Raw genomic sequence first — 12,671 nt, forward strand, 5'->3', positions numbered from 1 at the left:
GGTGTTTTAAATTCTGCAGAAAAAGTGTTATATATAACCCTTAGATACCTCTCTAAATGGTTATGATATATGAAAGAATGTCAAGGTTCAAGAACACACTCCATAGAACATTTCCATGAAAAATGCAATGTTTTCTGCCACTGGTTCAATGGTAATCGATTACCCAATATGGTGTAATCAGTTACACCTGATCCAACGTTACAAATTTTGAAAAACTACACTGTGTAATTGATTACCAATAGGGGTGTAATCGATTACTTGTTGTAAAACTTGTCTTGCACAACAGCACACATAACTGGTAATCGATTACTTAATACTGGTAACTGTTTACCATACAACAAAGTGGCAGAATGTAGTTAAACATGAATGTGACTGCTACAAGATAAACTTTTAAGAGACCTAAGCATCCAACACATGAATGAATGATAAAAACTAGAGCACTTGACTTATCATAAAGAGAATTAGAACTTAATACCTTAATACTTTGATCGAATCAATAACAATCTTCAAGACTTTGAAAAGATTTGAAAGGAAACCCTTGAGCTTGAGTATTGAATCATTCTTTTTGCAATGCATATATGTTGAGCATGTCTTCATCAAAACACTTTGAGAAGCTTGTCTTCACATTAATGTCACGTAGGCAAAATGCTAACCTACACTAACTAGGTTAAGCTTAACAAAAACTAATACTACTATTACAAATATGAATTACTTCTACCACCATTCCTTAATTCATATTCAACTAATCAAAACCAATAACACCAATTCCATCCCTCAAGTAGAGAAATTTATCACCCTTGGTCGCTTTCGTCATCTGTCGGCTGCTTTGGGGTGCTACAGTGCATAACTTCTAGCACTCCATTATGAACCCGACTTCTCAGAAAGTGATACTTAATCTCAATATGCTTGCTTCTCCCATGCATCCCTGAGTTCTAGACAAGATTGATTGCAGACTTGTTATCAACCATCAGCTTTAGAGGATTGTTTACCTTGATCTTCAGATCCTACAGTAAATTCAGAAGTCAAACAACTTGACATGCAACCACAACACCTGCAATTTGTTTAGCTTCACAGGTTGACAAAGCAGCAACTGGTTGCTTCTTGGAACACCAAGAAATAGAACCTCCCAGATACTTAAACAAATATCTAGAAATACTTCTTTTGTCGAATCTGTGTCCACACCAATTAGAGTATGAGTAACACATCAACTCTGAATTAGCCTTTTCACCAGAAGGGAACAAATCTCCATTCTTCAGAGTCCCCTTAATATACCTCATAATTCTAACAACAGCTTGGTAATGAGACCACTTCAGTTTACTCAAGAACCTATTAAAAATTTCAACTACATAGCAAATATCAGGTCTGATATTACACAAATACCTCAGAGATCCAACCAACTGCTTAAAAGTTGTAGCATCTACATCATCACCTTCAGGATCAAAATTCAATTTGTGATTTGTTTTTAAAGGTGTGACCGCAGTCTTACAATTCAACAGCTCAAATCTTTTCATAAGGTCAAGTTCTTACTTCAGCTGATGCAAAATGATACCCTCCTCAGAGTAAAAATATTCGTCCCTAAAAAACATGTCATATTTCCTAGATCAATCATCTCAAACTCATTCATCAAAACCTTCTTGAACTTAGCTATCTCATGTTCACAACTTCCTGTTAGTAATATGTCATCAACATACAGACATACTAGAATCATATTGCCTTTTAAGTATCCTGAACATAGACACCATACTTCATCTCGCACTTTCTGAATCCTTGGAGCTTGAAAAAAGAACCAGTTTTCAAATTCCAAGCTCTAAGGGGGTTGTTTCAATCCATACAATGCTTTGTGTAACCTGTACACCATCCCTTCTTGATTCTTTTTCATAAATCCAGTAGGTTGTGACACGTACATCTATTATTGCAATGGACCATTCATAAAAGCAGATTTCACATCCAGACGCATCAAAGGATAATTCTTATTAGTAGCTATCGTAATCATCAATCTGATTGTCTCATGTCTTGCTACAAGAGCAAACACCTCAAAGTAATCTAACCAAGGTTTCTATAGAAAACCTTTTTCCACCAATCTTGCTTTGTGTTTGCCAATTAATCCATCTGACTTCAGTTTCACCTTGAAAACCCATCTGATGTTGATGGCTTTCTTGTCATTTGGAAGCTCAGTTAACTCTCAAGTCTTGTTTCTTTCTATAATCTCATGTTCTTTTTTCATTGCCTTCAGCCACACTTTCTTCTTGAGATCCTCTTCACTACTTACTGGTTCAGAGTCTACTAACATGGCACACTGAATGACTTCTTCTTCAGAGTCTATTTTAGTATCTTGCAGCATGTCAAACTCTCCAAACCTTTTTGGAATGTTTCTGATTCTTTGCACAATATCAGATGCTGGAACCCCAAAGGTACCACCTTCAAAGGCATGACCACCTTCAGACTGAAATATTCCCAGAGTCTGGATCTCCACCAGAGTCTGAATAACCATCAGAATCTGGATCTGAATCAAATTCACCTTCAGAGTCAGACTTGTCTTTAGAGTCAGACTCACCTTCAAAATCATCTTCTAATTCTGACTCATCTTCAGAACCTTCATATTCTGAAGTATCTTCAGAAGTTGGCACTACAACAGAGTTGGATTGAGATTTACTCCAATCACATGCTCCTGACTTCTTCACAATGACATCTCTATTGAATTCAACCTTGTTAGTGACATGGCAATAAAGCTTATAAGAACATGTATCGTAGTACCCTACAAGCAACATAACTCTGCTTCTGTCATCTAACTTCCTTCTCTTAGCATTTGGAACATGTTTGTAACAAACATAACCAAACACCTTCAGATGTCACACTTTACTTATCTTCAATCCACTTCTCTAAAGGAACAATTCCCTTCAGCTTCTAGGTTGGACACCTGTTGAGCATATATGCTGCAGTGGAAACAACTTCTACCCACAAGGTGTGAGGTAGCTTCTTCTCCTTCAACATGCTCCTTGTCATATCAAGCAAAGTTCAGTTTCTTCTTTTAGCAAGACCATTATGTTGAGGAGTGTATGGAGCAGTCACCTCATGTTCAATTCCATTCTCCTCACAGAACTTTATGAAATCTGTAGAGTTATACTCATATTCACCATTAGTTCTGAGAATTTTCAGCTTCTTACCACTCTAATTCTCAACCTTGATTATGAATTTCTAAAATTCAGCAAACACCTCGTGTTTGAACTTTATAAGGGATACCCATGTCATTCTTGTGAACTCATCAACAAATGATACAAAGTATTTATTCCCTTCAAGTTAAGGTACTGGAAATGGTCCACGTATATCTGAATTCATCACACATGGAGCATGCTTTGCTCTTGGAGGCATTTCAGATGCAAATGGAAGTCTTGGTTGCTTCCCTCTCATGCACTCATTGCATGAATTTAAGGCTTCTTAATTGAAGGAATTCCATGTACAAACTTCTTTGAATTCAGATGCCTCAAGCTTCTGAAGTTCAGATGACCAAATCTTTTGTGCCACAACTCACATTTCTTCACAACACTTGTTGCATTAATGCATCTAGAGTCTACAGTTTTAACATTCACTTTGAATGTTTTATTCCTTCCCTATTCTTACTTCATAATCAGCTTCTGATTACAGTCATACAACTTCAAAAGATTGTCCTTCACGGTAACTGAAAATCCTTTCTCAAGTAAATGACCTACACTCATCAGATTGTTTTTCATCCTAGGAACATACCACACATTCTGAATCAATGTTGTTTTACCATTATTCAGAATGACTCTGACATTTCCCATACCTTTAGCATTGAGGTATTTATCATCAGCACATATGATCTTTGTCCTCTTTCTAGAGTCAAAATTAACCAGCCATTTCTTATTTCCAGTAAGATAATTTGAGCAACCAATGTCCATATACCACCAGTCTGCCAAATATGCATCATTAGATCAGAAGTCATCAATAACACAGATTCATCATCAAAATCTCCTCTTCCTACATTTACTTCTTCTGAATTCCTTTCCTTGTTTGACCAACAATCAACAGCGAAGTGACCAAACTTCTTACAACAGTAGCAATGAACTTTCCTCTTGTCATACTTCTCCTTCCCCTTCTGAGTACTCTTATGCCTTTCAAAAGTTGAGGTTTCTGACTTTTGAACACCATTAGAGATCTTCTTGGCTTATGATTAAGACTGCTTCTAATATTTCATACCAGAAGTTGCTTTTAGAGTCTGGTGCTCTACATCCATTTCAGAGTTTCTCTCAGTTAGACGCAACTCTTATGCCTTTAGACTGCTTTGCAGCTCTTCAATTCTCATGGTGCTAAGATCCTTAGAATGTTCAATTGCTACCACAATGTATTCAAACTGAGGAGTAAGAGATCTAAGTACCTTCTCAATGATCCTTTCATTAGAGAGAGTTTCTCCACACGACTTCATCTCATTTGTGATCATAATCACTCTAGAGATGTAGTCAAGTACCTTCTCATTGTTCTTCATGCTGAGATTCTCATATCTTATGTAGATAATGAAGCTTTACCTTCATCACTGATGTATCACCACAGTAACACCGTTCCAATATGTCCCACGCAGCCTTCGACGTCATCGAAACAACGATTTTCTCAAACACATTCGCATCCACACTTGATGGATGTAGAACAACGCCTTCTAGTCCATTTTCCCCATATCACGCTGAGCATTCCTCTGTGCATCCGTTGCATTTTTCAGAAGTGCAACAAGAACGTAACTGTTGTTGACGAAATCAAGAATATCTTAAGTGCCAAACAATAAACACATTTGAATCATCCACTAATACCAGTTCTTGCCATCAAACACTGAAAGCTTAGTATTCAGATTGTTGTTTCTGTTCATCTTCAACCTTGTGAAAATCACTCAGATCTCACCAAACACTAGTGTTTCCCAATCCCGCAGAATCAAGAAACGTGATTCTGTTACGATTCCAATCAGAAATTCAACATGAACTCAAGAAACAAAATCAATCACACAACGCCTCACCGTTCACTCGTGTTTCTCTGTGTTTCCCTGTGGATCTTAACCGGAGCTCTAGATATCAATTGTTGGTGCACAAGGTGAAGAATATGAAGATGGAAGAAGAGAGAGAAGACAGAGAATAAAAAACTTCCACTACACTTACAGAACGGTTACAACAAATGGTTATGCACACCCACTGTACTCACTCAGTACACACTGTTGTTAACAACTACACTGGTTTATATATACACAACAATAGTGCCACATAAGCAAAATGCTAACCTACACTAGCTAGGTTAAGCTTAACAAAAACTAATACTACTACTTCTACTACTGAATATGAATTACGTCTAACACAAGATTAGTACTTCAATACTCAAGTTAGTAACACAATGAGGAATACTGTGAGAGTGACAATGAGTTTGAATCATACTTTTTTTTCCACGTGAGATACCTTATATATGAGAGTTGATTGAAGTGTTCAAGACCTGAATCAAATGTGGGACTTTTTCTTATCGGGCTTTAGCGGACTCAGAACAGTTTCTCAAAGGTTTTTTGTTGCTTGAAAAAACTGACAACCACCCATATCAAGCGCATTATATATATTGATGACATGCCTCTTTTTCTATGAAATCGTGCGGAGTTTCTTTTAAAGCATTGAATAAGAAAAACTAAGCACATTATGCTGCACCCCCTCTTAGGAGATGTCAACGTCGAACTTAGCTCAAACCTGGGGGCAAGGAAGGAGGCCCAATCCTTGTTTGGGAACTGTCTATGTGGCACTAAGAAATTACGCAGCTCTCAACAAATGGGATGGGTAATGACGAAACAAGGAAATTACGCCAATTCCCAACAAATGAGATGGGTAATGACGAAACAAAGGAATTACGTAAGTTTTCAACTTATAGGACAAGTAAGGACAAAATGAAGAAATTACGCCAGTTCCTAACAAATGGGACGAATAATGACGAAAAATTTGCTAAATAACCATAATTGGCAAAGCAAACAAGAACATAATTCCAAGACAAGTCAAACTATGATTTGCAAATTAACAAAGCCATGAAGGCATGAAGTTACAAGAGGATACGTTTACGACAAATAAAATACTCTCGCCTCATTAGCACGTCATCCACCTCCATGTTATTTAAGCTAACCAAATCACGGGGAACCCTGATGTCCGAGTAAAACACCTTTGTTTGATTGAACAAATTCATAAAGGAAGCATCTCTAAAACCTTCATTAGTGTGGCTGTAAGGTCCTCATATAGTCGAGACAAATTATCATGGTAGGCATTTATACCCGCGGAATGAGCGCATGTCTATTCTTTCAGGGCCTCATCGACCTTTTCAATTTGGGAAGAAACATATGTCGAGGAAGACCCACATCGCTAAGATTTTTCCCCTTTTTCTCAAGAGAAGACATCAAATTGGCTATCATGGCGACTAACTTGAAAGGTGCATCACGAACTTCCCTTTCTTCCTTAAGGTCGGATATGTGGTATGTTTATTTTTGGAGGTTGGATAACTCCTCTTGAAGTCAGAGTTTCTTAGAAACGAGAAGGTCATACATTTTCTTTCAAGACTCTTTCTCCCTAGAAAGTTTACCGTGAGCCAGTGCTTCCCCTAGATCCGTTGCAACCAAGTACATAAAAGAAGTACCACATATAAAAATGATAGGTTAACTTAACAAACAACTCCGACTTACATGTGTCAATAATATTTCACACATAAGTGTAGTCTTCCTCGGACAAACAATTCTTCACTTCTGAAAGTCTGTGGGGGTATGTAAGACTTGAAGACGGTGGGCAATTTGCAGGAAGACGAGGCCTCACAACCAGGAAAGACAATGGTTGCATAAACCGATTCAGAAGTCTTTATATTCTTCAGACCTTCCTTTTGGATCAACCCCTTGTCTTTGTTCTTCTTTTCATTCTAGGTCAAAGAATTCGTATGATCATTATTTTTCTTGCTCCGCATTTTTGAAGACGGGTGAGAGAACACTGGTTGGGACTGTCCAACTTCCTCAAGTTGTGGCCGAACAACGAAAATGATCACCACCACACTAACTAGTAGCTGAACAACCACTCTACCCGAACCAAAGAAGGAAGGTTTGGGTTCCATATTGCCTTGATCCTTTTTCTTCTTAGAGAGAACCATCGTGACAACCCACATGTTTTATGAAAAAACAATTTAAGACATCTTAGCTAAGCGTTCAGAAAACTTAAATCTTGACACCATTTTAAAACATGCGAATATTCTAACCAAAAAGTTTCTTCCTATCTCGGGAAGAGGCCGCATCTACCACCACCAGGTATTAATAAATCACTCCCCTTGAGTCAGAGGAGAAGTGTCAGACCATTCTTCAACATTCAGTTGGTCCAAGTAAGGCAATAAATTGGCTTTCATCGACCATTCAGAGGACAAGAGAGAGTCATAAGAGATGAAGTAGGCATTTAAGTCATGATGAAAATGATCCGGGGACCAGCACCTCTGAATATTATTCGTGCATATAGTATGCACGAAACTAGTAGCAGGTGAAGAGAGTTGCGAACGGGAACCTGACAAAACTCGGAATGGGCGGTCGGGATAAAGGGAGTCACCAGGTAATAGTGATCCTTGAAATATTTCTAGCGGTCATTATAAACATTGAAGATTTTATTTTCCTAGAGCAAAGATATCAACCCTTGACAACGACCCATTTCGTGTGCAGGAAACCACGAAAATGTGGAAAAAAAGGTTCACTGAAGCGGAACCCTCTGCCCCTTATACTCATACTAATGTTATTAGGATTTATAGAAGGGTTATAAAATTCAGAATAAACCCTAGCCTTTTTGTTCGTAGAAACCCCTTCGCTCATCACCCCAAGGGAGCTAATAAAGCAATTGATCTGACACTCTTTCTGGGCTGCCAAAACATCACCCAAATTCGAATAAGCTTTAGCCTAGGAGATAACATAAGCAGTGACTTCCATAACCTCAAGATCAATATCTCCATCTACATAGTCCATACCAGACTTGTGACTGTCACTCGACATTTTTGGATCGCGGACAAGGTGATGAACCTCCAAAGGGTTGCCATAAAAAATATCTACAAGATCTCTACAAAGTAAATTCACAAAATGACTGAATTCCAAGGAGCAATGAGAAAGTGTTTGCTCCCTATTCCTGCCAGTCGAATAGGCCAAATCTCGGCCACAAACAGCTTGACAACATTAGGTCGACACAGATTCTAGAAGGTTTCACGTTCAACACTTCACAACAAAACTTAAGAACAACGGTCATATACAGGGGTATAACTACTTCTACCTGCGTAAGACCTGAGATATACATATACTTTTCATACTTCATTCTACTACTTTTTAAACTCATAAAATAATTTAGACGGTAAAATAATAATCTTATATATCCAACATAATTCTCGTTCCGATTAACAACAACCTTTTATAAATTACGAAATGTTATTTGTTTTGTAAAATATTAAATAGATAAGATTTCATTAAAAAAAGTTATTCCGGCTTAATAATCATGATTATCCTTTAGGAAAATTGCAAAACTAAAATTGGGACGTTGATAAGCAACTAATACACACAAGATACAACCATAATACTAATATACATTGATTCATTATGAAAGCGATATTACACCGATTTTTTCTAGTGCAATGGAAAAGGTACCAGAGTTACAGATGGTAGATTACAAGGCAGAAAATAATATAAAAGGAAAAGCAATTAATAACAGACCGTAAGTTATTATGAATCAAAGTACTCCTCAGTCCTTCCCTTGAAACCAATTTGACCGAAAGTGAGGGAGATGAACAGCCCCAAGTGCCAACAGATCAACCATAACCTGTTCAACATGTTTGCTTTATTATGTCTTAGAACGAAAAATATATTCAAATTCAAATACAAAATATAATATTACGGTATATTTATATAAAACACGTCGTAACTCTATATCATCAAATGGTCCCATGGTCTAGCGGTTAGGACATTAGACTCTGAATCTAGTAACCCGAGTTCAATTCTCGGTGGGACCTAAAATTTGTAAAATGTTTTAATTTTTTTTAATTTTTTTATCCTTATCATTAAAGATCTTGCTTGCTATTCAATTATTTAAAATTAAATTAAGCGTTCATTTGAGCCAAACTAAAAATCTAAATTAAATAAGTTTAGTAATGAGGACATTCTTTTTCATAAAAAATATAAATACAAACTGCTTTAAACATTAATTTTACTTTCAGAAAATAATTTTAATTTTGATAAAAAATTGTAATATAAAAAGTATTATTCTTAAAATATAAAGTTAAATAGTTTATGCCTTCAATTCTGTAAAAGGCGGTATTTTTTCATGTCAAACCCTAAAAATCCAATGACATATTACCTTTTAATATTTATTAACAAACTAAACTTAAAAATCTATAAAAAAGACGAAATGAACTATGATGTGATTCTTTTTTATTAGGCTAATGACGGACTTATAAAGCTGGCATATATGAACTTATAGAGTTGAACTCATCTTTTTTTTTATCATTGTGAAGCTAACTCTTTATTAACTTTTTCTATTAAAATTTAAATTCTAACATAAAATAATTAAATATTATTTTGATAATATTAATGTATATATATTTAACATATAAATATATATTCCAATCGGTGAATGTACCAGAATATTAAAGAACATCTACATGTTATTGAGTGTCTTTATCAAGGATAAAACAATCAATGAAAAAATCAACTTAACCATTTCAATATGCGATGAACATCCTATCATCATATTATCTAATAAATTGTTGTAATTTTATGTAGTCTCGTGTCTATTGACGAGTTATTAGTTGAATTGTGTTGTTTGGATGGATAGAGTTATTAGTGAGTGACCTAGTCGACTGAGCGAAGACACTGATGATTTTTCTAAATGTTCCTAGTATATTAAATTTGCTAAGTTGATTTTTTCATTAAATGTTTTACCCTCAATAACATGTACCTCTCATCTAATGTTAGTACAATACATCAACCTAGAGGATGCAGAGTCATTAGCATATATAAGTTGTTAGTGTAAAAAATACTATCGTATAATTCGATTTAAATTTTAATTTTATTAGGTTTTATTAAACTTATTTATTAATTAATTAGATTAAAATAAAAAAAATATTCAACACGTAGTCACCGATTTAATTGGCGACCCTTCCTATTTCTTGTACAAATGCGCCAAATAACCCCTTAATTCAATTGACTATGTTTTTTATTTATTTAATGTAGTCGTCATTAAATATGTATTTTGTGTTATAAATCTTTTTTATTTAAAAAATAAATACTTAAAAATTAATAGAAAAATATAATTATTCAAGAAGTTTTGTTGAAAAACATAATTATTTTAAAAATAATAATTTTAAGAAATGTGAAACAGCCATAAATAATAATATAAGTTTTAGTTTGCAAATCAAACGAGCTAGCTACATGTTACTAACCTGAATGGATAACTAGCTATTTAAGATCAGACTGAAATAACCTTTTAAAATTTGGGCTCTTATTATAAGGTTTAAGCTTTATATTTATCAGTATTTTTCTAAATGACTCATATGAGCTAATCAATTTGAATGGATTTAAGGATTTAATGACAAGTACGCATGACAATATAATTATACTCTCATCCCGTCCCATCCCGAATTTATGAAGAAAATCCATTTTAATTGAATTTAGGGCCAATTTGTTTTAGCTTTAAAAAAATAGATTTTTTCTTTGTATTTCTGAAAATGGATTTTATAAAAATGTTGTTCAAAATATTACAAGTTTTTCTAAATTTATTTTTTATAAATTAAAAGATTGAATTGTTTATTGTATAACATAAATATACATTATTGAAGATAAAACATAGTCAAAATCACAATTAAAAAAAAAATTGTATCTCAAAAATGATTTTTAAAAAAAGTTATTTGAAATAGTTTCAAAATTAAGTGATTTTTTGAAATTTTAATATCCAAAAAAAGTTTCGATAAAATGATAAAATACCTAAAATAACATTTTAAGAATAATTATTCAAACAAAATTTTCATTTGAAACTTTTATGAAAAGTTTCTTTGTAAATTTTTTTTATGCTAAAATATATAACACTATAAAAATCATTTTTAAAAAAAGCCAAAACAAACGGGCCCTTAGATTAAAATAAAAAATCCATTTTGATTGAAATTTAGATTAAAGTTTGAGTTTTTCTCGATTATAAAATGGAGAATCGAAGATTATTTTGAAATTCAGATTTGGATGGGATGTAAAAACTGTCCCGGATGCCTAAGGACAACCTTAGAAGATCTCCAACTAATTCCTTCCGGTTCATTACTTCACTTCTCATCTATGATTTCACTTTCATTTAAGACTATGATTGCGTATAGCAGAGAATCAAGTGAATTAAATACAAAAATATGTGAAAGAAATGACTAACCAAAACTGTGAAGTAAGGGCTGGAGGTGTAGGGAAGTGAGCAAGTTCAGTTCCAATGCTATCAAAGAAAAGTCCAGTCAGACTTTTACCGTCAATAGCCGGGATGCTAGACGGTGCCAACCAACCTATCAACCCAAACCCAATCACATTGAAATCCCTCCGTAGCCAATCCCTCTGGAAGCTTCACATCATAAATCACAAAAAAAATATCATAATTCATTTTTTTTCATCATCAAAATAAATATTCATAGAGATCAAATAATTCAGTTTAAAAACCTTACAAATCAATCTTATAATAAAAATTACCATGTCACTCTTCCACCATTTCCTACCGCCATAGCTTGCCTCAAAGGATTCCTAGCAGTTACTTGTGGTTTCCCAAATCCTGGAAGAAAATCACAATTAAAATAAATACAAACATATATAAAAAAATGGTACATGCTTAATTATGTTTTAACTAATGACAGATATACCTGAGGTGAGACGTGATGCACCACCCATTCCTACGACGGTTGCAAAGGTTGTTGTTGCCATTCTAGTATGTGATTTCGGTGTTGGCAATGCTAAGAGGTCTGAATAGAAATGTGAGGAATCTTAGTGGTGATGGTAGTTTTTGTGTTCCAATTATTATTATTATTGGCTTCTACGAAAAAATGAATACTTGTGAATAGATTAGGTTTGGATTGCGTTTTCGTGGATGTGCTGGTTACTCAATCACATCGTGCCACATTGGAGAGTTTGGGATAAAGTGGGGTCATCATTGATCCCTTGGTTGGCTACTTCATCGAGCAAGGATTACAAAAATATTAGTAGGAGGAATCAAAATTCTTTTATTTCTTTTCAAAAAAAAATGTGATGGTGAAGTTTACACTAAAAGTGCGGCAGTTGGAGTTGTTAGGACATTGTGTATCTACAATGTTAGCATTCAAACTTTTCGGTGAAATCAAAGCAGTGTCAATTTCTAAGAGTATATTAAATCGTATTTTAATGTGACATGAAATCACACTTATATATGAGCGATAGTTACAACTGTCAGTTGAATATATTCAAACGGTTAAGGTATTCGTGGTGCCTATCTTCAATGCAAAATCTCTGAGTGATTGTACACATGTTCGTCCGTCTGGGTGAACAAAGTTTTTGATTGGGCACAAAATATTCTCATACCCGCACTTGGTGTTGATGAATATTATCGTGTTTTCTATTATGAAAATGTCAAAGCTATGTGGGATGTATTAGAAGTTACCCATGA

The 12,671-nt window shown here is 34.6% G+C and overlaps 1 protein-coding gene and 1 non-coding gene across 2 annotated transcripts; one reads left to right on the top strand and one right to left on the bottom strand.

The window, feature by feature from the left end:
- Positions 1 to 8,584: 8,584 nt before the first annotated feature.
- LOC127107889 (photosystem I subunit O) lies at positions 8,585 to 12,329 on the bottom strand. The gene is made up of 4 exons (XM_051045233.1): positions 11,896 to 12,329; positions 11,729 to 11,807; positions 11,424 to 11,603; positions 8,585 to 8,837 (listed from the first exon to the last, which is right to left on the bottom strand). The coding sequence occupies exons 1-4, from the start codon at positions 11,954 to 11,956 to the stop codon at positions 8,741 to 8,743; spliced, it is 417 nt and encodes a 138-aa protein (XP_050901190.1). The 5' UTR covers positions 11,957 to 12,329; the 3' UTR covers positions 8,585 to 8,740.
- On the top strand, positions 8,956 to 9,027 carry TRNAQ-CUG (transfer RNA glutamine (anticodon CUG)). The gene has a single exon. It is a non-coding gene; the product is annotated as a tRNA-Gln (tRNA).
- Positions 12,330 to 12,671: the final 342 nt, after the last annotated feature.

The sequence above is a fragment of the Lathyrus oleraceus genome, chromosome 7 (assembly GCF_024323335.1).
Source record: "Lathyrus oleraceus cultivar Zhongwan6 chromosome 7, CAAS_Psat_ZW6_1.0, whole genome shotgun sequence".
NCBI classification, from domain to species: domain Eukaryota; kingdom Viridiplantae; phylum Streptophyta; class Magnoliopsida; order Fabales; family Fabaceae; genus Lathyrus; species Lathyrus oleraceus.

What these genes read in the sequence shown, in the direction of transcription:
- LOC127107889 (XM_051045233.1), bottom strand. Translation starts at nt 11,956, where the DNA reads ATGGCAACAACAACCTTTGCAACCGTCGTAGGAATGGGTGGTGCATCA. An exon ending in AATGGTGGAAGAGTGACATG is followed by an intron (nt 11,604 to 11,728) that starts GTAATTTTTATT and finishes TATGATGTGAAG; the next exon opens with CTTCCAGAGGGATTGGCTAC. An exon ending in GCCCTTACTTCACAGTTTTG is followed by an intron (nt 8,838 to 11,423) that starts GTTAGTCATTTC and finishes CATGTTGAACAG; the next exon opens with GTTATGGTTGATCTGTTGGC.